At 36.0% G+C, this 24,593-nt stretch overlaps 3 protein-coding genes and 2 long non-coding RNA genes across 8 annotated transcripts in view; 3 read left to right on the top strand and 2 right to left on the bottom strand.

Annotated features, from left to right (window-relative positions):
* Window positions 1–445: 445 nt before the first annotated feature.
* On the top strand, window positions 446–6,798 carry fgf6a (fibroblast growth factor 6a). The gene is made up of 3 exons (XM_079859460.1): window positions 446–906; window positions 1,459–1,562; window positions 3,864–6,798. The coding sequence occupies exons 1-3, from the start codon at window positions 570–572 to the stop codon at window positions 4,038–4,040; spliced, it is 618 nt and encodes a 205-aa protein (XP_079715586.1). The 5' UTR covers window positions 446–569; the 3' UTR covers window positions 4,041–6,798.
* A 2,431-nt stretch (window positions 6,799–9,229) lies between these two features.
* LOC307151863 lies at window positions 9,230–12,042 on the top strand. Its single transcript, XR_013819938.1, has 3 exons — window positions 9,230–9,442; window positions 9,522–9,625; window positions 10,005–12,042. It is a non-coding gene; the product is annotated as an uncharacterized lncRNA (long non-coding RNA).
* A 2,223-nt stretch (window positions 12,043–14,265) lies between these two features.
* On the bottom strand, window positions 14,266–17,144 carry tigara (TP53 induced glycolysis regulatory phosphatase a). The gene is made up of 6 exons (XM_079859087.1): window positions 16,914–17,144; window positions 16,236–16,273; window positions 15,980–16,101; window positions 15,506–15,583; window positions 15,292–15,402; window positions 14,266–14,937 (listed from the first exon to the last, which is right to left on the bottom strand). The coding sequence occupies exons 1-6, from the start codon at window positions 16,943–16,945 to the stop codon at window positions 14,551–14,553; spliced, it is 768 nt and encodes a 255-aa protein (XP_079715213.1). The 5' UTR covers window positions 16,946–17,144; the 3' UTR covers window positions 14,266–14,550.
* A 322-nt stretch (window positions 17,145–17,466) lies between these two features.
* On the top strand, window positions 17,467–21,650 carry LOC307151212. The gene is made up of 2 exons (XR_013819848.1): window positions 17,467–18,622; window positions 21,518–21,650. It is a non-coding gene; the product is annotated as an uncharacterized lncRNA (long non-coding RNA).
* The window catches only part of ccnd2a (cyclin D2, a), a 149,492-nt gene continuing 143,370 nt past the window's right edge, over window positions 18,472–24,593 (bottom strand). For all 4 annotated transcript variants that reach the window (XM_079859086.1, XM_079859083.1, XM_079859085.1 and 1 more), the window contains one exon: window positions 18,472–21,721. In XM_079859086.1, coding sequence (XP_079715212.1) covers window positions 21,545–21,721 — 177 coding nt within the window. In that variant the 3' untranslated portion in view covers window positions 18,472–21,544. The remainder of the gene's footprint in view (window positions 21,722–24,593) is intronic.

Raw genomic sequence — 24,593 nt, 5'->3', positions numbered from 1 at the left:
GAAGTGTTTTGCGAGATTGACATGGCCCCGCGGTGACAACTGGCCTGTTTTTACACCTTCCTTCTAAATAAGGAAGCGGCCCGTCGGGCATATCACCACAGGTCCAATTTGGGAGCTGCCAACGAAGCCCATCACGCACGCCCCATGTTCTCCCGCGAGCTCTCGCGCTCACTGTCCCCCCGGGGCCGCTCGCGTGGATCGACAGCGATTGGGTTCTCGCGTTCGAACTGACCCCCCGGTCGCGGTGAGGTCAGCGTGATGTCATCCTGAAGGTGAGTGATGTCATTCCGAAGATCTCCCAGGCAAGGTGAGCTTGCATTTTGGTGAGTGTGTGGTGCTCCCCATCCAGAGAGGTGAAACATGGTAATCATCATCTCCACCACCACCGCCACCAGCTCAAGCTCTGCCGCCCTGCTCTTCTCATCTACCGAGGGGCTTATTGTGTTACACGCGCGCAGCCCCGACCTGCCTTCCAAAAATAAGCCCCTGCCACCATGCCGAAAGAAGAAAAACAAGAGTGGTATTTTTAGGGGCATTAATTTTGACCACGTGCCCCGAGGGTAAACCGGATGGCCACTGCGCAAAGGTTCCTCATCAGTATGTGCGAGAGCAGCGGGCGCTGGACGTGGACTGCGGTTGTTCTGCTGGGCTTTCTGCTTGGGATCGTGTCCTCTTACCCCACCTCGAACAGGACTAATGCAACTCCACTGGAGAAAAGGTGGGAGACGCTCTTCTCCCGCTCCGTTTTGGGGATCTCGGTGGAGAAATCGGACCTGAACTGGGAGAGTGACTATTTGCTGGGCATTAAGAGAGTGCGGAGGCTGTACTGCAACGTGGGCATCGGGTTTCACCTGCAGGTCCTGCCAGGCGGAAAGATAAACGGTGTCCATAATGAGAACCCGTACAGTGAGTTGCATCCAGAAATGTCATGCATGACTCGTTATAGCAGGGATGCAGATGGATTGAATGAACAGCTCAATTATTCTTTTAGTTTCAGAATATAGACCTATATATGGGCTATAATAATATAAAATATATACAAAAATGTTATAATTATTATTATAAATTATATTATTTACTATATAAATGTATTATTTTAAATTATTATTATTATTATTTTTGCATGTGTCCTAAAGCAATGACATATCTGTTAAAATAAACCCCAGTGTCAATCACTGCCGAGTTTCCCGAGGCTCAAACATGACACGAATGCTTGGACGAATTTAGACGGCAACTAATTTTACACAGCGTCCATCTGCTTGTCGTAGCCTACATGCCAGAACTGCAGGGCTTTTTTTTCTTTTTTCTTTTCATGTCACTGTATAAAAAAATGAGCCAGCATGGGAGAAAATGCAGAACAAAGGCTTGTGCAGAACGCATCCCGCAGAATGAGTAAATGAGCTGCCGTGTGCCACATTGTCATGTATGTAGCCTAACACTGATGTCCTGTTCAATCAGGTCTCATTGAAATCTCAGCGGTAGAGAGAGGAGTGGTTACTCTATACGGGGTGAAAAGCGAGATGTTTGTCGCAATGAACAGCCGCGGAAGGTTATATGGAACGGTAGGTATGCCTGTCGTTTGATTTCATTGTATTTGTGCAGAGAACGCCACTTCAGTTTTACTGCGGTTTTAAATGGGTCAATGGCAAATAAGGATTCTGGTTTGTGGTGATAAAATTGCTGATCTTTTCACATTAGTGCCAAGTTCTTAGAATTAGTCGTTGTAGGCCTATGTCATATTCTGACACATTCTGATTCTTAAAAACAACAACAACAAAAAAAAAAACATTTATTTGTTTGTTCTGAAATGTCAAGTGGTTTAACCATTTAGTAAAAAGTAGCCTACCTAAATATTTTCCTGGCACCTTGGATACATGAAAACCATTTTGAAAATAATGATTGTGTTAGCAATCAGATAGGCCATAGAACAGCAAATAGGCCATCATAAATATCAGGACTATAGCATACTTCATTTGAGCTGAACAAAATTTGCCTTTCATTAAAGGTCAAAACACCACCCGAAATGTTTGACTCACAAAATATCAAATTATCGCCATCGGGTTGAATGGTTCTCGTTGCGAAACCGTGCCTATCCAGGTCAGTTGGCACGGTTACGGACGGTTTCTTTTTTAACCGTGCACTGTAAAAAAATGATATGATCAAAAAGTTATTACAACATATGTTTTACATTGCTTTAACTAATCAAAATAGCCTACGTTACGCTATTTTCAAGTTATAGGCTACAAGATTCAACTTGTTTTATAAGTCAGTTTAATTTAATTTAAATTGAAATGACTTAATCATTCAAATTGATTGTACTTAAAAATTGAAGGCAGCAACATTGGCGTTATGAAATCAGGATTAGAAGAATGTAGCTTATGTAACCTCTGTTACGCAAGAGCTGGAGACTGCGTGAAACGCGAGATGCTGTAGGTAAACTTTGGAGCCAGCGAGCGTGCCGCGGAGGACGACCACCTTGTAGAAAAGTAAAAGTTACCAGACATTTACTGACATTAAGTTACATTAATAATAGGCTACATACAGTAAATTGATATATTATAGGATTCGCTGACGAGAAAAGCGTGTAGAAATAGTTTTTTTAGGTCAATATTCTAGAAAAACATAATCCAACCATCAAACTGAAGGTTTTGTAATCTCACCGTGCCAAAACGTGTAACAAATGTAACAGTTCCTTACCGCGCTCAGAACGGTTTGGCCTAATGATTCAGAAGAGTGAAATAAAAAGCATTTTATTGTAGGCTATATTTGAAAAACTTGGATTTTCACGGAATTCAGATGGATTCAGACGAAAAAAAAGATCGTCACCTCATTGACCCAAATGCATGAATTTCCTCTCTGTTTTTGCCGTGTTTGATTCATTTGAAGTGTGCTCAAATATGAGCATCATTGCCTGGATGGAAATGGAATGTCATTTTTTTGTTTTGTTTTTTTGATTCCTCAGCTGTAGGCCTAGTTGATGATGCATTGAATACATTGGTTTGTCATTAATTTTTAATAACTGTTAGCTCATATGAGCCGTGGAGTGGACTCTGATGTTGTGCATGGCTTGAATGTAATTTTGACCTACTTTCAACTTGCATTACTTGGATGCCAGATCTCACCATGAGTAACACATTATATTTTGATGACAGAATCATCTAGAATCATTCATGGTCTTCTATTGTCAAAGTCAATGTTCACACACATTGCGTAAAAAAAAAAAAAAGAGAGAGAGAAAGAAAACAGAATAAGGATGGAACAAAGCTGTATTGTTGTAAGGCAGAAGTTATGTTTATTATTATTATTATTTTATATATGTATATAATTTATTTATATTTTTAACATTTTTATTTAATAGAACTCATGTCCTAGTGAAAATGGTTAATTAGCTTCAGTCTTTTTTTAACAAAAAATTGTGAACTTAAAGCTTTGTTTAGCATATACAGACTATGTTAAAGTCACTTAAAAGATTTAATCTGTTGGCACTTTCAGAGATCAGTTCAACAAACTGAAAACGTTTGCTTTCCTGATGTTCAGCTGACTGGCATCTCCATTAGAAAGCGCATGGGCCTTGAAAAATCAATCTAACCTTGAATTCACGTGTATGTTATGTGATGACTGTGAAAGTTTAAAAATTAATTCACATTGAGAAGTTTTGAAGCTTCTAAGAAAACTGGAAATGAGTTGCCTGGATTTTTAAAGCAAAGCTTTTGTCAGTTAGATCATTATTTATTTAAGATGAACCAGTGTTGCTCTGCACCTTACCCTAGTTAAATGTATATTGAGAGTATGTGATGGAGAAGTGGTGGGTGGGGCCTAGAAGGAGGATACCAAACTAACTATCTAATCCATACCATTTTTAGAGGGCCTTCCATGACGAGTGCAAGTTCAAGGAGACGCTGCTGCCCAACAATTACAACGCTTACGAGTCTTCCATTTACAAGGGATTTTATATTGCCCTCAGCAAACATGGCCGCTTGAAGCGAGGCTACAAGGCTTCCCCAGCAATGACTGTCACACATTTCCTCCCACGTTTATGAGCAAAACTGGCAATAACACAATAATTTGCACATGTTGGATGTTCTCGTAGGTAACCCAAACATGCTAAGAGGTGAACTGCAAAGAACTAAAATAACACTTACGGTATTTATTCTCATTGAAATAATAATAATATATGTATATTTCGGTAGCTTACTTTGTGTCTGAACTTTGTGTACATGCCATTCTTTGCTGCTTATGATTTCTATGAATATATGAGAGTCGAGGAGCTTTTTTTGCCCTCTCACTTTTTATGGGTGCTTGCCATAACTGGTGTAAACCATACCTGGCGTTGGACTAACATCCTCAGCTTTTAGAAGTGAAATGGATACTTTTTATTACCTCAAAGAGCCACGTCCGCATTGGAAAAATAAGGGAGGGAAAAATAAATATCAGTTTACTCTGATCTTCATCTGTTGCGCCATTTTACAAGAAAGATGAAAGCACTTATTTTTCTGTAGTTTACTCCTTTTTCATGATTAGGTGGTGCCTTAGCCTCTGCTATTTTGCCTCCTTTTGTGCATGCAAGAAAGAGGTTTTTGTTCCTTTTTTAGATCAATAACTAAAAACTGATTGCATATTGGGAGTTAAACTCAGAGAAGGCCATTTTACGCCTCATGTAAGGTCAGAATTTGACTGAAAGCCTGTGGACGGCTAGACCTGTACGGTTTGGTAATGCATAGAATTGCATTCATCTTGAATTATGTGGCACGATTATATGAAAGCATAGCTGTTGCTTAGTGATGAGAAAACCTCTCATTTTACTTATCAGATTAAATATGTGTTGATACTAGTCAGTGGTGTCTCTGTTTTACCTCTACAGTCAGTGATCTCCAGTGAGGGCTCATTCACCAACATGTTGACTGCATACTTGAACTCCTCCTTAAAAAAGTCTTTAGAATGTAAAAACCAATACAACCGTCTTAATCTGTTCGAGATAACATAATTTGCTCGTTACTTCATGTTTGAATACCAGGCATAGACCCAAACACCTGTGCACACTCTTAAATTCCCAAGTCAGTTGACTTTGTCTAGAGAATTTGGTCGCACTTGAAATTGAATTGAATGCCCCTGCCCTCACTTACAATGTCACCCCACTTCTTCTTTTTTTTTAGCTCTAGAATTAAATGAATAGCAAACTCCTTTAAATTCAAATAATGTTAAATTATTATTACACTGTTAAAAAAAATTATATGATCAATAAGTTATGACAACATGTTTTTACATTGCTTTAACTCATCAAAATAAGTTAAGCAATGTTCAACTTTTTTTTATAAGTAATACAAGATTCAACTATTTTTTAAGTTAGTTTAATATGACTTAAGTTGAAATATCCAAGTTGATTGTACTTAAAAAATTTAAGGCCGCAACTTTTTTTTTTTTTTTTTTTACAGTGTAGATTAAGAGAATCTTTTCATTTTCCATCTAGCTCCGACTCAGACTGCAATAATCAAGATCTGTTTATATCTTTACTACAATACCCTTTTATCTTTTCTGTCGCAGCTGCAATGTGCAGGAGAGAATAAAAGGTTTGGTAATCACTGCAGTACTACACATAAACCTTGCTTTCTCTCGCATTAATGCTTCTACTTGACATTTTGAGACATGTTAATGCTACAAAGGAGAAGGATGTTATTTTGAGCCAGGTACACTGATATTTACATTGTATGGAGTGTGTGTGAGACTTTTTCCTTAAAGTTATAGTTCACCCAAAAATGAAGATTTCTGACCCTTATGTCATTCCAAACCTGTGTGACATTCTTTCTTCTGTGGAACGTGAAAGAATATACTTTGAAGAATGTTTTTGTTCATACAATGAAAGTCAATGGGGTCCAAAATATTGTTTTGGACCCCATTGACTTTCAATGTAAAATTATGTTTCACAGGTTTGGAACAATATGAGGGTGAGTATAATCTTTCGGGGTGAACTAATCAAAACTGAAACAATATGGGTATGGTCATTTTTTTTGTGTGTGTGTGTTCTGGGTATAACGAGAGATTTTCAGCTGTGTTATGTTGATAATATGATCCATCTATATTAGTAATGGCAACTACAGATTTAAAATTCTTTGTACCCCAAAAATGGCATGCAATGTTATTGCTTTAATGAAACTGTCAAAATGACTGCTTTTTTATGTATGTGATGACTGATGTTAATTTATTGATATGTATCTTCACTGTACCCTGTCCTCTGTCACATTTCTGATCTCTTTATATTAGGTGAATAGAATTTTGCATGGTTTTTAATGCAAAATGTGGGACGGAAATGTTGTATCTAGAAGTTAGGCCCTCTAAACTAAGTGCTTATACAGAAACAGCTATTTCTCATGTAAGTTCCACCAGTTTCTTTGTACTGTACTTTGTCTCCAGCTTTGAAATGGCCCCATTTGCAGCTTGCGAGATGATTGTAAGGGGTAGTGCATGTGTGCGTGTCCTTGTACGTATGCAGCCTTTGTTTTTCCTCAGTTTTGTATTCCTGCACTGAGGGGCAGACCCCCTCCAAATTCCCCTCCTATTTTCTAACATATACCTCACCTTCTGCCTTAGTTCCAATTTGTTGAAATGATTGTACGATTTGTTGGAGACAACAAACTTTTTGCCAATCATTTTGTTCTCTGAAAAGAAAAATGTAAAAAAAAAGAAAAAAAAAGAGTAAGAATTCTAATATATTAAGAAAATGTTTCCTTTTATTTTTATACGTATGTGCTGTGCACAGCAGCCAACTGTATTACTGAAATGAAAATAAAAGGTTGTTTTTTAGCCTCTGTTTTTGCAGTATACTTTAATTGTGATTTAATAATTTGGCTTTATTTAGTCAGGTAAGCCTACAAGTTAGATTTAGTTTGAGTTATCAATAAAAAAGTGGATGGTATTTGTTGGGTTAGAGCCTCCTCATGTGGTCAAAATCCGAAATGCATGAGATTCTCAATTAATTGTGCTTTATTTTTACGTAAAATTACCATCCTGTGTATTTACAATTTTATTGCATATGCCTGTTTATGCACAGAATGAGCAAACAAATAAATAGTAAATAAATCAAATAACAAGGGTGAAGTCATCAAAATTGGGACACTTTTTGGTAAACTGTGTATTAAAAACATATCAATTTAATGGTGTGTGTGTGTGTGTGTGTGTGTGTGTGTGTGTGTGTGTGTGTGTGTGTGTGTGTGTGTGTGTGTGTTTAAAAATGATAAGAAACCATTTTTATTCTACAGCCGTTTTCAGGTAAATCGGGACAGTGCAATTGGTAAAGTGGGACACATTTTCATCTAGTAGTTTGTGCTTGGAAAATACAATTACTTATAAAAAAAAAAAAAAAAACGTACAATATCCTGTTGTATGTAAAAGAATAACTACCAAAATCAGACACATTAGCGGATTGTGTCAATGATGATGATGATGAAGTTTCATTCTCAGCTCTGGGTTCCTTTTTTTAAAAATAAAAGTTTTGGAACCAGTTGTTTTTGGTCTCAGAAAACAATTTAATTCCACTAGCTTTTGCATATTCAAAAGCTATTTTTGCACATCTCTGCGAAAGAAGCTTTAACATGTTTGCCAGTTCCATGGTTTTCTGACAGAGGCATGACTACATCCACTCACAACTCTTCACTCTTTTTTTAAAGGTGGATTTTGGAACACATCATGCCCTGGCCAAATACAAAGTCTTCCTGGCCTTCCTCAACTCTTACCCTGTACATATTGATTGCCCTTTTCATTCTTACTTCACCACTGATTATACCTCTCTTCTGTTTGGCTGACATGTTTTCCCATTTTTTTCCTTTCTGCCTAGCTTTAAGCCATTTTCTGAAAACAATTTCTCACATTAAGCAATGTATTATCTTTTTTTTTAATAGGATATCCCACTTTAGCTGAATGCTACTGTCCCATTTTATCTAACACGTCCAGGTAAATTGGGACAGTAACAAAACCTAATTAAAAAAATAGAACGAAGAAACTTGCACATCATTGCATAAAGTTTAATTATCACTTGAACATATAAAATAAAATGTATATTGTAGATTGAAATACTGTTTGTATTAGAATTTAAATTTAATGCATTTTTTTTTTAAAAAGTACCACACCAAAAAGCTTGTTTGTCCCATTTTAGCTGATGTCCCACTTTTGCTGGCTTCACCCAATAAGTAAAATATATTTAAAGGTCTCATTTGTTAACATTAACTAACATGAGCAATGCTTTTCAAGTATTTAGCCTTTTAACCTTTGTTAATGTTATCTAATAAAAATGTTTGTGTTAGTTCGCATTAACTAATGTTAACAGATACAACTTTTTATCTTAAAAAATGTATTAGTAAATGCTGAGATTTACATCAACTAAGATTAATAGGCTATTGCTGTAGAAGTATTGTTCATTGTTAATTAATGTTAACTAATGTAGCCATACGGAGTCCCTAAAGGGACATGGTGATGAAAAAACATGGTCCCTCTCGAAAACGTTTCGTTTACTCGTAAAACCTTTGCGTTCCCTCGCAAATGTTTTGCATTCCCCCCGAGAAACTTTGCATTCGCTCGCAAAGCTTTTGAGGCGAGCGCAAACATTTTGTGGTTTTTGGTTTTGTGAGCGATATAATGTTTTTCGGGGAAATGCAAATTGTTTGCGAGAAAACAAAAAAAAGCATTGAAATATTTTTTCCTCCCATCTCATATTATTTTCCCTCATATTCTTTACCTGGTGAAGAGAAAAAAATATGAGATGGAGGAAAAAAATATTTGTCAATGCTTTTACATTATCTCGCTAATGTTTGGCATTTCCCACGAGAAACTTTGCATTCCCTCGCAAAGAGCTCAAAAGGTTTTACGAGCGAACGCAATGTTTCCAGGGGGAACACAAGACATTTGCCAAAGAATGCAAAAGGATGGACCACCTTAGGGGCTCAGTAATATGGGCTATACTATGCAAATGTTTACTAATGAAGCCTTATTTGCAGTATAGCTATTTCAGACTTTTATAACTTAAAAGATGTTGTAAACATATGTAAAATTCCCAAATCAAACAACTTAATTTGGATACCCAGGGTCACTTGACAGTAAAATAATCCGGTTACAACTGCCAGTTGCATGTGCTCAACAGTAGCCTAAAGTTCTTAGTTGGCAAACATGACCTTTAAACTAATGTTCCCCCAGTTATATAAACCAGAAGTGAGATGCCTCACTGTATCCTGAGCTCTTGCCTGATCCAGACTGATCATGCACATGATTCATCTTCTCTGTCTGGCAGCTCTAAGCATCTGCACACTAATAACTTGTCATCCTATACAAAAGGAAACAATCCAAACAGATTTAAAATGTGAAAATATGAGAGATATGGAGGCCAAGATCAGCAGAAATTTCCTGATGATTAAATTTAGAAACAGGATGAGGAACGCTATTCATCAACAGTCAAAAGGTAAGTTTATTTTTTAAAATATTTTTTATACATATTTTTAATTTTAATAATATTATTGACACTCTTTTATTTTATAAAGGAGACATTTTACTGAAGAAAAGAAGCAAGGACTGCTTTTCAGTACTTGATATTAAAAATAATAATATAATGTGTTTGGATACAACCAAAAAGCCACATATTTCAGTAAGTATGAGTTTTTTAAAAATTTGTTTTTATCAATATTAATAAATACCTAATTTTACAGCTATTGATATTAGACATTTGCTATCATAATTACTATGTTATGGATTAATAAACATATATTTATTATGGCTAAAAACCCTAAATAACAAATAATAATAACAATAAATTCCAATACCAAATACTTTTAATTACAGTATTTCTTTTAATTAATAAGAATTGGTTAGAAATTAACACTTTTATTCAGCAAGGATGCATTAAATTGATCAAAAGTGACAGCGAAGATAATTTTTTCAAATAAATGCTATTCTTTTGAACTTTCTGTTCATCAAAGAATCCTGAAAAAAAAATTTTTTTAACCAATTACGTGTGTTATCCTCAGGTTGATGTCATTAATAAGGACTTCTTTAAAACAATTCAAAGAAAGCATTCCTATCAATCTAGACGGAGGAGTGATGCAATGATCAAGCTTTTTGGAGCTATAAGCCACACTGAGGCTGATAGGGCAGAATTACCTCTTTCTCTGCAATCAAACAACCATAAAACACATCTCAGGCAGAGGAGAAGCCAAAATATTGACCCATCTGATCCTTTGGGATTCGAGAATCCCAAGTCAAAAACCACCAATTATCGAAGACTTGATCGAGAGCACGAGCGCAGCAGTAATGTTTCTAAAGAGACCATCACTTCCTATGATGACCCTTTACACGTACTGCTTTCCAAGAGTCCAGTCAGTCCAAATTTACAAAAAGAAAAGAAAAATAAGCAAGTTGTACCATCTGATCCATTCTGAACAAATTAGGTTCCCTAACGGTTTTACAGCCTCATGCCAAATAACTACATGGGATGGTTCCCTTTTTGGATGATAGCCTACCTAAAATCAAACAATACACCGATCTGGAGAACTTCTGCAAATGGTTCCATGGAAACAAATAACCAGCAACTGATGCAATCCAGGGCCTCTTTTTCAGCTCAGTGAGTGAGGCTAGTTTAGGTCACTGCTTGTCAGTCCTTTCACCTTTTTAAGTCAGTTAAAATTTAAACTACTCTGCAATGCTGTGGCAATGATGTTGTTTTCATCAGAACTGTGCAAGAACCTTTTTCATTGATTGATGTAGGTAATATCATGAAATACTAAGAATCACGTGCAGTTGGCAACTATTTTCTATTATTCAACTATTGCAATTTGTTATATTTCATGTCGACAGTAGGGCTAAATATCATAGTTTCAAACATAAATGAGATGGTGCTGGCCACCTCTACTGAATTATTTATTGAAGAAGTATTGATATGTTTTTATTTATTACATTTTATATTGATGTTTTTAATCTAAATCGAAAAATGATCAAATTTCAGTTTATCAAATGTGAAAGAAATGTTTAAATTGTATGGTTTAGTTCAATAATACCCTTAAATTAAATCATCTTTGCAGGAAGTCTTAAGAAAGTTCTTACCAGGATTCATATTGATTAATTCATTTAGCAAAAATGTAAAAAATAAAATAAAATAAAAAGCATTCAAACAATAAAATTATTGGGTTACATTTTTTTGGTTCCTGTTCTTGTTAAAGTTTTATGTTATGACATGAGTGTCACAGATTTTCCCATTAAATTTAGTTTCTCACAAGTTTCCCAGCACATTATATAAAAACAATCATAGGTGTATGATACGTTTAAATTGTTTTTGTGAGGTACTGATACTTTTATATGTTTGAAACAAGATTTTCTAGATCTCAAGATTAATGGTGGATGATGATGATAATCGAGTACAATGACAATAAATATCAATATAAAGATTGTAACAGATGTTTAGTTTCATTGTGTCTGAGGGGCTGTTCACACACTAACTAAAAACTGAAAACTTTTTTTGTGTTTTGGCTGTTCATTTACACGACAACAGTGTTTTGGGGGCCTGAAAACACAGACTTTTGAAAACGGGTTTCAAAATGCAAGTTTTTGAAAACGACACTGTTATTCTCTCCGTGTAAACTTCAAAAAAAGAGGCAAAATTGTGAAAAATGACACATATTATGTGTTCATGTCTATTGGTGCATAGTTTTTCTTTACAGAGTGGCATAGCCAACTACTGTGGCCTGGCAGCATAATACAGCGTTTTTAGTCATTTTCGAGGATTCGTGTGAACGAATTCGTTGTTTTGACAACATTGTCGTCTGTACGTGAAAAGATTTTCTGTTTTTAGTATATCATTGTCATGTAAACCTGCTCTTAGTTTGGTTTTCCCTGTTCTTGTTTGCCTGATTTCTAGTTCCTTGTTTGTTTCCATTGTTTTTTAATTGAATACCTGTTCCATGCTCTGTTGATTATCTTTGTGTATTTAAGCCCTTGGTGTTCCTCAGTTCCTTGTCCTATGTCCATAAAACCTTATGGTTCTTGTTGTATATTAAAAGTTATTTGCTTGTTTGTTTTGTGTCACGCATCTCTCTTGGATTATCTACACACGCACCCCTTAACAGTTATGGGCCATTCTACAGAATTGGTTCAAAGTCAGAGTTGTAAACGTCTTGAAAAAAAGGTCTCTTTTTCCACAAATTTTGTATGTATGCAAATTGTATAATATCCAAGGTACACATTTCAAGTAATTGTAGTTAATTATCATATTGTAATTTCAGAAAGTTTTGGAATATTTTTCCTCTCCCCAAATTTGTCACTACCGAAACACAATAATACATAATTTAATAAGAAGGCTTATATTGACCTATTAATATTTTGTTTACATCAACCTTGTAAATATAATTTTTTGCTATTTTAAAAAAAAAGTTTTCACTGGTAAATCAATAACAATTACAATTTTAAAGTGTAATTTATGAGATTTGTTGTATTTTGAACCCAATCTTTCTTTGTAAAAGGCATTAATCAAAGTTAATCATACTGATTTCAAAGTTAAGGATTCATTAGTTTGAATATACATTGAACCAAACACTATAATAACATCTTAGTTGATAATTCAGTATACTTTATTTTAGACAAAACATGCATGTTTCGGTCGTGACAACACATTTTCGGTAGTGACAGTAATGTTTTGGTAGCGACCACATCACATTACAGAATTTTAACTCGCTTACTAAAACACTACTAAAACATACTAAGATACTAATGATTTGCATAACTGTAGTAAAATTTTGTTTATTTCCCCGAAATAAATGATTATGTGTTCCCTTTTGTCACTACCAAAATAATGATGGCGTGTTTCGGTCATTACTGTTTCGGTAGTGACAATTTAAGATACTTTTGAGCCTAGCTCAAAGATGATAACCAGCACAGTTCTGAACAGTTGTACACAAATATAAAAACTAAATTTCAAGGAATTACACCCAAAAAAGTTTGCTTAATTGAAGAAACAAGGTGTTTGGTAGTGACGTCCCTTAAAGTTACACACAGATTTTCAGACTTTTGAACACATTTCCCTCAAAATGATGGTACCCATCTACAATGAAAGAGAGGCTATGAGAGGGAGGGACACAGGAATATTTCCTGATCAAAAATGTAGGGGTGTGGTTAAAATCAATCTCTGCCAATGGACTAAAACACACACTGTTTCGGTAGTGACATGAAAATGCGGGACATATTTTTTTTACATAAAGTTTCATGATTTAGAAAAAATCTATATATATATATATTTTTTTTTTTTACTTTTTAAAAGAAACCAAAAAGATATTTAAAAAAAATAAATAAAAATAATATAGATATATTTAAATATCATTTTTACAAGTTGAAATTTAGGGGTTAGGGTTCGGGACAGCCACCTCCCAGTTGAAAGTACCCAATAAATGATGATTATATATATATTAAGCTTACTTATATTTTAAATATTATTGTGGGATTCAATAGATAATAGAAGGATCTTAGTAAACATTTAAAATTTAAATACTTAAATGCTTTTTAAATGTGTTTTTTGGTTGTCGGACAGCAGTTTCCACCAATTCTGTAGAATGGCCCATTTACTGACGATCTGTTATTAGACTGGTATCAGCTGGACTTGTTGATGTTTGTTTTTAGTGATTATGTAATTTTAAGAGGCAAGCAGTGCATATAACCAACAATTTATCTTTTCTTTTGTCAACAGATTTGGGTGCATGAGTTAATTCAAACCTTCACTCAACAAACACCTTAAAACAAGGTCAGAGTAGCTGAATATCTTCAATATTGACTGTTCTGTGCTGCTGAACATGTCAGGACACTCCGCAACTCTTATGCAAATATGAGGCACAGAATGCATATATAAAAATCTTGTGTTCTTGCATATCATTTTAAAAGTCTTTACACAAGAATAAATACACAAGCAATGCATGGTTTTGGGTTCAGTAATAACAGGTCACGACAGTCATCCTTCAAAGATGAAAACAGAAGTTCAATAACTTTGGTAGGAAGAAAATATTAGTAAGAAAATATTGCAGAATATTATAGCAACTACAGTGATTTCAATGAGAATTTAATATGCGTGCAGTTCGAATAAAAGAATATATTATGTCATTGAAGATTTCTTAAAAATGGTTAAAATAATCTCGCCCCATTCCCATGAACCAAATATTGTTTATCGTCTCGTCTGCCAAGTGTTTCATCATACCTCTAATAAAATATAATTTCCCAACAGCAAAATTGTGGCTATATATAAACACAACAACATAGATGTATGACATATTTATTTAGTTACATACACTTACATACACAAAAACACTCCCTTGCAGAAAAGTAATAATCTTCAAAAAACAATATTTAATACTGCCAGTGTCTGAATGGTATACAATATATGATTCATAAGTTATATTGTAAAATCAAATCAGATATTTGTAAAGGTTGTCTTTCTAAAAGTTGATATATCGCAAAATCCTGTATGATGAATCAGAGTAAAGTGCTTGAACTTTGACATGCAAACATTTTATTGCCTTTTCTATTCATATATTGTTGTTCTTAATCAGTCTTGATGTGATCTCTTCTGTTGATGAACACACATTTCATGTCTGAAAGTGCAAAACCCGCATTACTACTTTTCAAAGTGATAATAAAACGGCACATTCCGGTGTTCGGGCAGATGGAAAACCGTTGAGCTGGGTCTAAACAACGGCCCACGGGGCACTTTAGGTCCTCAAAAAAATGCCGCATCATTATGCTCATATAAGCCCCGTGGCCAACAACCAAGGCATGGACGGAAACATTCAAGACTCCGTCATCTGGGAGTCCTGCAGGAGCCCGATTGGTTTCATCTGATATGGATGTCTCATCTTGTACTTTGTCTTGATGGTCATTAGCTATTCGCTTGATCATAGCCTTGAGAAAATCCTTGATTCGCACCTTCACCTGAAAGGAATACAAGCATATAGTAAAGATAACTAAATACAATTTGCCTCATTTAACTCATTTAAAGACAGTAAACAGAAGTTTACGATGATAATCAGATTTGTTGTTTTTTCTTGAAAATGTGAAGAACTGGACACTAAATTTTTATTTATTTATTGATAATAATTCAAAATTCATTTTAAAATATGATATTAAATACATGGGACATAGGACATGGACTGTTATATTATATTAAATTAAAATATAAACTCCTGTTTTGTACAGAGTTGCCATTTAGAGTGGCTGTTTTCTTTCATCACAAACCAGCTATACTGAATATTATTTATTTTTTGACATGAGTGCCATTAATTTTACCTGCTCCATGGTTTCTCCCTCGGGTGGAGTGAACTCTGGTAAAGGCTGCCCGGCTGCTTTAGCCATGTTTTTCATTTCTATGACTCGACCTCCCTCAGCTATACCAAAACTCTGGAGAAAAAAGTGTTCTGAGATGCATATGAAAAGTTCCTCTGAAAAGACATACTCTGATCAGACATTTTACTTATATTATCAAGCAGTACTCTGTACTTACTCTCTCTTTAAGTGATAGATTTGCTACTAGTTCTATATCATTGCAGGTTCTGTTGTTCCTCACAATGATCTCTGCAGTCTGTAATTTTACACACAAAAAAAGTGATTATTCATCCTAACAAACGAATACACACAAGGAAAGTGATATTTGTAACCAGAAACCAATAGGACACACTAGTTAGACATGATTATAACTTCAGTGGGCATGTGCAATAACATTTGCAACAGTTGCATATTGCAAATTAACATATCTTGTCTGTTAACATATGGTTTGACTATTATTGATGGTTTCTTTATCATGTTCAAAATAGACTCTTATCCAGGGAAACAAGCATTTCCAGCTCAACTGACCCACATGAGCACTGAACAGAATAACCTAAAAAGAGTTTCTTTTATTTTGGGGAGAAGCATTTCCCTTTACCTGTGGCAAACGTGTATGTTCCTACTAGACTTGAACTATTATGTTTCTACTTACTTGCTTGGCACGTTTCATGTCACTGACAAACACATTTGTGAATTTCACATCCCTGAGGTACTGGCCAGCAGCCTCAGATTGCCGTATCCCAATTTCAGAAAGCGGTGAGTCTATTTTCTGACCTAAAAGCAAAGAAATTATAGATTTAGTTTGTGGAGCATGTGTTGAGATAAAAAAAATAAAAGTAATACTTAATGCCTGAAATAAATGCAGGGGTACTGATATGTATAACAGGTTTTCCCCCGTAAAAAAATACCTTGTAAAAGGCCATCTTTGTTGCACTGCGTCTCACCACTGGTAAACCAAAACAGTAATAGTGATCAATAAAAACTTTATTACTAACCAGCGCATGTCCATTTGTAACCAATCATTTTAATTCAAGAAAACTCTTAGTTGTAATTGTGACTAGAGGTGTTCCTAACTTCACACGTTTAGGCTGTAATGAAAAAGAAAGGGATTCTACAAAACCTCTTGCAATGAAGACAACAGACTATATAACTTAAATGTCTATTTAACATGGACAGTGAGGGTAGGACATTTTTTTGGTGTTTTTTAAAGAGTTACATCAAGTTTGCCTCTGACCTTTCACTGGAAGAGGTATTCTTATTGCCCTTTAAACATAAGTTACAACAGACAGGAGTAATATGATATGAGGAGCCCAGTAAAGTTTAAACTAAATTCCCACTAGCATAATTAAACTCTACTAAATGTCAGACAGCCCTCATGTATTAATACCGTTCTATAACGCCATGACGTTCAGATACAGAGCTATATTTAGAAATACTTCAGCAAAGTATAATTAAAATATCAGGTCACTTTAATTTACAGTTACTGAATCAATAATGCAGTAATTATCAGTTGGCAATGTAGAATGAATAGGTATAATGAGCAAATTTGTTTTCATTGAGCAAACAAGACAGAAAAGACAACTTACTGTCGGACTATCGTTAAACCAAAAGCGAGCATTGTTGCAGCTATTACGATACAGTTAACAGCGTCGTGAGGTTATAGATCTTCATCCATTGATCCCGGAGTCTGTTACGACCCTTGCGTTTTCAAAATATGCGCTGCTTTTGTGGGGAAAGCACCATAGACAGTAAAATAAAGGAAAGCACTGCCACTGACAGCGATTATCACCGTACTGAATTTAGCCGGAAGTTCGTACGCATGGCTGGTAGGTCCGACTCTATTTCCAAAATGTAGCCTAAGCATGCTATCCTTTTAAATTTTGTTTATAAGGGTGGTTATTGGAATTTAATTCATCCCAGTTAATTTTGATGTAGCTGAAACATTATTAAAATGTATTTATATTTCTTGGCTGAAATAATCGTTGCTTGTTTTAATAAAATGCTATTTGTTAAAACCAACTCTGTTGCGTAAGTTTGTTGATAAAGCTGTCATAGCTGTTTAAGTCATATACATATTTCCAGTGTCTTTCAGATTTGTTTAGCAGTTTAGTATGTACCAGCTCAACCGAATCCTTGAAAAGATCCGACTCAAAAGAACGATTCTTTAACGAATCGGACATCGCTCACCCCTGACTGAAGCTTGCAGTGACTCATTGGCGCCAGTAGCGCGTGGCGGGCTTTGAAATTTGATAACGTCTGTCTGTCACGGTTTTCTTTTGGACTGTATCTCATTTGGCATTACATTGACTCGACTTAGGTATTTTATTTTAATTATGATGTTTTTAAGCACTCACCAGCTGTTCCTCAGTAGTAAAATATAAACGTTTATAAACATTTTCACCACAGTACAGTAACGTTACTGAAATAAGAAGAGGAGGCGGAATACTTCTTTCATGGTAAGTTTATTGACCTTAGCATACAGCATGTCCTCTCCTTTAACTTCATTCATGCTCTCAATGACAAATTATTTGAGTTCAACAGAAATCCAAAGAATATCCACAGAGTTGCCAAGCCCTAATGACTTTACCCTATAATTCATCTCTTATAAATCAGCTGTAACAATTTCCAACGTATTTAAGTTATAATTATTTAGCAGATAATTATGTAAGGAAACATGGTTGAATATAAAAATTCAACCTGTTCAAATGTGTAATTTTCACCCAGTCTGTCTGATTATCCACACTCAACCTTTACAGTCATTCTCTACCAGGTTTTAACATGCTGGATAGATTCCCATTGTTATTTTCACCATTAACATTGCCAATAAAAGGTTAAGAATAACATAGGACCAACATAGCACCACACTCTTTAAAGCAGATATTTATTGAACAGAGGTTGTGCAACAGACATAACTGAGGTACATGATATGGTTATAGTGGAGGGAGGAGGCCTTTACTCGTTGTTGCTTATTTTATATTTACAGGTTTATATTCACTGAAATGGGCAGGGTACACAAGACATTGGCAGTCGTTTGTCACCTCCTCCATCCACTATTTCTGACGTCCAGGTGGGAGCCTTGTAAGCTTTCTATTCATCTACATTGAAATTCAACTGTATTTACTACATCAAACATATCATAACCTCTTCTATGTGCTGTCCTTTCCAGGTTCCCGAAAAAACTGTTGTGAGTTGTGTGAGGTAATGGAAAAAGTATTTATGTCCAGTAAACCTGAGGTATAGAGATACCATACTTACAGAATGTGACAGAGAAAGAAGAGGAGGAAAAGACTAAAAGGTAAAGACACATGCCTTTATAAGAGCACACTGTACAAAGAGCATTTCCAGTCGAATACTCATTTCATGTTCTTCTTTTACCCTCTACTTCTGTATTCTCAAAGTATTCTGTAAGCAGTAAAATAATTATAATACAATTGTTTATAAAATAGCAGCACACTGATGTGACATCACAACTATGTAATGTTATTTTTGTGTATAAGATGAAACAAACAAACAAAAAAATCATAGCTTTTTAGCAGCGGAAAAAACAATAATAACTCAATAACAATATTGACACTTGATTGATGTCTTCACACCCTTTCCATCTCATCACTTTGGAATACAGTATCATACCCCTTAATGAACGTAACTTAAGTCCATATTCAAAGTCAAACGACATAGCCACCCATACAATCTGTTAACAGTACTGTAATTCATTTTCAGAGCAGAGCTGGGAAAATATTAAGACAGACTAATTTAATACAATGAGATTGACAGGGGTTTTGGTGTGAGGATGGAGGAAACGTGACTTGTGAAACTTAAGCATCACTAAGAACTGTTTCTCGGCAAAGGAAACGTGCGAGTACACGCAGGCATCTCCTTTACACACAGAAAGACATGCACACAAACACACACGCATATGTAGACGGACACAAACCTAAGCTAGACTGCCCCTTTTCAAGGTAAGCTATGAAAATTCAGCATTGAAAGCCGTTTTGTGCTGATGATGCACCCTGTTTTTGGACACTGTGTAATGACTTTTGGAAGTTTTTTTTAAATCCCATGCCAGTTCAACCTTTGGAAGCAGCATATTTTGGATGGCTTGGTAGTGGATCTTATGCTTAAGCTCTGCAAAACAGGGTGAAAGTCTACATCAAACTCAAGGCACTATATAAAAAACATTTCTGCAATGGTGCAGTTGCACAAGTTAATCTTTTCAAATTTCAAGAAAACTGCCCTTGGAGCGTGCAAACCAACAAACAATTTATTTTCTTCCATTTTGATCTGTTTCCTGTCTTTTTGTTGTCTGGTTTTTGGTCTTTTTTTATTTTGTTAAATTAATTTGCCTTATTATTTTGTTGCTGTTGTCATACATTGGTTTCCAATGCTTTAACGCTATAATGAACCGAACATGCCATGATCAAAACATGGGAAACCAGCCCAAAAAAAAAAAAAAAAAAAAAAAGAAAGAAAGAAAAAAAGACCCCTTACTCATAACCATTTGTTATTCATGGCAAATACGCTCTCTAAACTGACACCGATGGAGTAACCTTCCCCAGTTATGAGCTGGCAGTATCAATGAAACTGGTTTAGATACTGGTCTGTAATTCAAACACGAGACAAAAAAAAAAAAAAAAACCTAAAGGACAAACAAATAAACTGACAAATAGATTAAAGATCTTAAATATTAGGTGATTTATGGAAACCATAATAGCTGTTGTTTCTCCTTTGGCCTCCTTTCCTGCTTCTCCTAACTTCATATCATCATCCTCATCTCAGCAGCATGCTTCGCACCTCAAACTAACCAAGCTTCATCATCATCATCATCATCATCCTCAATCATTCTTGCCTACACATTCCTTTACTGCTAATCAAATTTGCATGCACTTGTTTGCAAACAACTCCATGACTCATCTCTCAGTCCCTGGTTGGACCAAACACAAATCAGCCAAAGGCTCCTTCAACACACTCACAACAAAATACGTAATAACATAATAAACTGTATACAATACAACTGTAATATTTAGTGGGAGGTTGCCCCAAAGGACAACCTTACCCACAAATTTTAAAAACAACTCTTCTTGCCTTTAGAAGAAATGAGGGAGCGTAGCCGTCTCTGTCCGCTCCCTTTTCTTGCCTCCTCTTGTTCTGTGCACTGGGTTGGGCTCAGCCCTCAAGCAGTTTCCAGGCCAGTAAATAAAAGCATTTAATATAAGGCACTGATACAGGAGGCCCTCAAAGCATCGTGGAATCATTTGCTATCCCTGTCCAGACCATGTGCCTACAACTGAATCTGTCTCTATGACCAAACACTTGCAGATAGATGATTAAACAAAGCCCACATGACTCACACAAGAGTGCCTGATATAGGGTAACTTGTACACGCTTGCACATGAGCCAACATACACCACACGTAAATGCATGCACACAAGCAGCTTGACAAAAGCTTATTTGAAGTGTCTGTAACTTTAGCATCAAGAGACAATAACTTGCTTGTTTAACAGGAATAATAATAATAATCATATTAAAATTATATTAATAGTCTATTGTCGTGATATAAGCCCCTGTTGCCCTAGCAAAAGAGCCCTGCGTTCTTAGCATAAGACTTGTGTCTCACCGCTCCTTTTTAATCCCCCTTTTCTGGTCCTAATGCACTCTTAGTACACAGCCAAGTGAATGGGTGCGTTCATTCAGACTCATGGCACCTCAATGTGTGTTCAAGTTCAGGCATTCCAAAATGAACCAAAAAAAAAAAAAAAAAAAAAAAAAAAATCACAACAAAACAGGGAAAAAAAAAAACATAGCCCCACTTTTTGTACCCTTTCAAGCCAGTCTGATACAGTAGACTCTCTATTTTGAAAAGCCCTTTACGCTATCACTTTTGCATTAAATATCATATTATTATGTTTACACAATCAAAAGAGTTTGCAAAATACTACACGCTTCCCTTCTAAGAGTCTGAGGCACCGTAGAGCTTTTTGCATCATTATCAAATCATTTTAAAAATATCTATTTTTTGTATCTAAAATAGCTTAGATTTTATTTTTTAGTTTTTTTTGTCATTTACGGGAGTATTTTTTTTTTTTATTGGAAAATGAAGATAAAACTCTACAAAGACTAGCAAGCACTTTTTGTTGGGGTTGTTTGTTTTTTTGTCATTTTTGTTTTTTGTTGTTTTTTTCTTTTCTTGAAGACTGATCACAGCATTCCCGCAGCAAGCTCACAAGTTGATGTCTCGTACATCGGTTGGGGTGCTGGACTGGTCCTGGTCATCAAGTGCTTTGCTGCGCGGGCCACCCTGTTCCTGCTGCTGCTGTTTCTGCTGCTGCCGGCGACCCTCCCTTAGGTTATTCATCAACACTCTCTCAATCTGCTCCTGGCATTCCTTTAACACATCCTGCAATGCATCAGACACATAACGTTAGAAAAACAGGTCACTTAAATCGCTGCAATGTCTTTACTTATCCAGAATCTCTTCATTAGTAGTAGTGTTAAAGCAAATTCATACTCAGTTAATGGTTTAGGTCAAACAACAAGATTTAACCAAAATTCTATCCCAGATTTTTCTGTCTACACCAAATATGCATCTAAAACAATAGAAGTTGCCCTGCAAGCAGAGAAAAAAAGCTCTACCACAGTCTCCTATGTTAATTACATCTATATCCCATGGATAAAACAAGGTAGTGTTTCACTTGTTTTTTTTAATACCCTTTCATTTTCACAACAGCATGTAATGACCTAAGGGAATCTCACTTGAGTCCACCAGAGTCTTCTTCCTGCTCTGTATAACTAAGAACAAACTAATTTAAAAAAAAAATTTGTATAGATAAAATATGAGAAATGCTTAATGCAACCCTGTGGGTGGCTCCAAAGAGCATATGACATATTTAAAATGGCTTTCACACAGTGTCACCAAAATGAGCAATGATGCCCTCTAGTGCAACTAAATGGATACGGTGATCAAAGCTCTCCCTCCTATTTAGTGGGTATGTCTGAGACACAACAGGCATCTGTGGGAAGTTTGCTGTGAATGGCCCATGGGAAGGGCCTGTGGAGAATGTGTTGCTTGTGGAGAGGCTGCATTCCTTTGACATTTACTGCTAATTAAAAGCTGATGGGCCAAAGTCTGAAATTATGTTATGCATGGCTCCTGGGCCAGGCGAGTGTTTCTTGCCTGTAGAAGCAGTCTATCGTTTATCTTTTATTTATTTTTTATTATTGTTGAGGAATAGCTTAGTGTCTCTAGGTTGTTTTCTTTCATGTTGGATGACAATGCCACCATCCTTCTAGAGATCTCTCATTTCCCACCACGATGAGCCATTATTAGTCATGAAAAATAAATTCCTTCTAGTAAATTAACTAAAGCATAAAACATGTAAAGGAACTGCCTGTGTCTTACCACAAGAATGCCAGGCCCGACTTCTTAAAAGACCTTTCCCTGTGTGCTGGTCTTTATAGCTGCACAACCAAATTCATGCCAAGCCCCAAAGGCTTAATTCAGGCAACTCTAATAGCTTCAATGTGCGACTACTGATAAAACCAGGACTTGCTCTAGAAGAGCTTCTCAATGATTAGATCCAGAGGAGGGTGGCACTTGGTGAGCTGTAGGATGGATTGGGTGGTCCCTGCTTAATCCAACCTTGCCCTGATCAAGAACACCCTCTATCCCACCAGAGCATGGCTACGTTTGTCAAAGTCAAACAAATGAATAAAAATCGGTCGAAACCTCAAGAAAGATGGTCTACTGAAGAAACAGCAGTTATTGTGATGCCACTCAGTGTGTGCCATCTTAGACAGAAAAAGCCTAGAAGCATAAAGGGAAGACTTAAGTAGCCCAAAAAAAAAAAATTGGTGTCTGTTTTTTAATGGGAAGTGAAAGCAAGGATTGCCGGGTTCAGAGCAAGGCCATCACAGCATTGAGAAATGAAAGGGATTAAGATGTCCCAGAGGCCTAATGCAAGAGGCCAGGGGGCCTAACACATGATCTTATGTACCAAAAAAGCCTTGAAGTTCTTCTCTAAATAATTTGCAACTCTTCAGCTCCAAATAACATTTCGGTTGCAAATAACAAAGTCCTTATGACATTATGACTTTAGGCAAAGGAGCATTCTCAGCATACCAGACCCAAAGTTTCTAACATTTCACCTACTTTTAGAAACTGCGGTATCTCAAAAGAGTTTTTACTGTGCACTTTCTCTTCCTGATTAGTTTTTATAACTGCAGATCTTTAGCTTGTATAAAGCTATATTATAAGTATTCTAGAGGAGCACAAGGACACAAATTAATGCCTCAACATAAACAAATCAGTCAAGGCCTCATTTAAAAGAACTGATAACTCTGAGACCCTGGATGCCTACAACATCCCAAAGAGCATCATTTACTGTAGCTACACTAACAAACTACTAGTAACACCCAGTATCAGACAAATATTTAGTGTATTTGCTTCTTTCTTAGAGAGACCTTAGGGTGTTTGTGGAAACTTCAAGCCAATTTATCAGCCCTCTTGGTTTGGCATGCATGTGTGTACCTTACTGCTGCACAGAGTATGCTTCACCAGGTGTGTCTTCAGCTACACACACATTCCAAGGACGACTGGAAGAGGCTGGCTGCCCCTATCATATGTCTACTGGAAACTACAGGCACTGGACACCACAAATGTCAGCATGGTTCCTGGTTCCAGGCTGGCAGCATCGTTTGGCATTAGGTTGACTTTCCTTCATACTCTGTCTGACCGCTCACCTCCCAACCTCTGCCTCAATATGGAAGGTCCTCATACACTAAGGAAAGGTTTAGTACACAAAAATCTTGTTTATTGAAGACTAAGTTTTTCTACTTTACTTCTGCTATAGATATCTAGATAGGACCTCTAAGATTTTCTCAAAACAATAATGCAAAAACAATTCTAATGGGTAAAAAAGAAAAAGTTATTCGTCCCAAACAAATTCACTGCAGCTGTTTACCCCTTGTTGCAAGGTAACGGCAATGCAAGAGAAGGCAGCAAAATGCATTACGTTGCCCGTCTCACTTTTATACTTTTATATTTTGTTTCTAAAGAACGGGGGAGTCTATGTTTGCAGTGCGGCAGTCCCGCTTGTCAGGAAAGTGTGTTAGAACATATACAGACAGACAGTTTTACCGAATGATATGTCATTAATAGCCTTTCACTTCCATGATTGACTACAATTACATTCATATCAGCAACATACCGTACGGGAGTTCACATGAACCATACCCCACTAAAGTGGACTCAGGTTCAGTTTGTGGGTGCA

This window comes from Squalius cephalus, assembly GCF_949319135.1.
Source record: "Squalius cephalus genome assembly, chromosome: 23".
NCBI lineage: Eukaryota > Metazoa > Chordata > Actinopteri > Cypriniformes > Leuciscidae > Squalius > Squalius cephalus.
This window is presented reverse-complemented; position numbering and strand designations above follow the sequence as displayed.

Bases quoted from the DNA above. Each gene is read 5' to 3' on its own strand.
- tigara (XM_079859087.1), bottom strand. From the start codon at position 16,945: ATGCTCGCTTTTGGTTTAACGATAGTCCGACA. The intron at 15,584-15,979 runs GTAAGTAGAAAC...GTAAAATTACAG, and splicing joins ACATGAAACGTGCCAAGCAA to ACTGCAGAGATCATTGTGAG. The intron at 15,403-15,505 runs GTAAGTACAGAG...TTTTTTCTCCAG, and splicing joins ATCTATCACTTAAAGAGAGA to AGTTTTGGTATAGCTGAGGG.
- fgf6a (XM_079859460.1), top strand. From the start codon at position 570: ATGGCCACTGCGCAAAGGTTCCTCATCAGTATGTGCGAGAGCAGCGGG. The intron at 907-1,458 runs GTGAGTTGCATC...CTGTTCAATCAG, and splicing joins CCATAATGAGAACCCGTACA to GTCTCATTGAAATCTCAGCG. The intron at 1,563-3,863 runs GTAGGTATGCCT...TACCATTTTTAG, and splicing joins GCGGAAGGTTATATGGAACG to AGGGCCTTCCATGACGAGTG.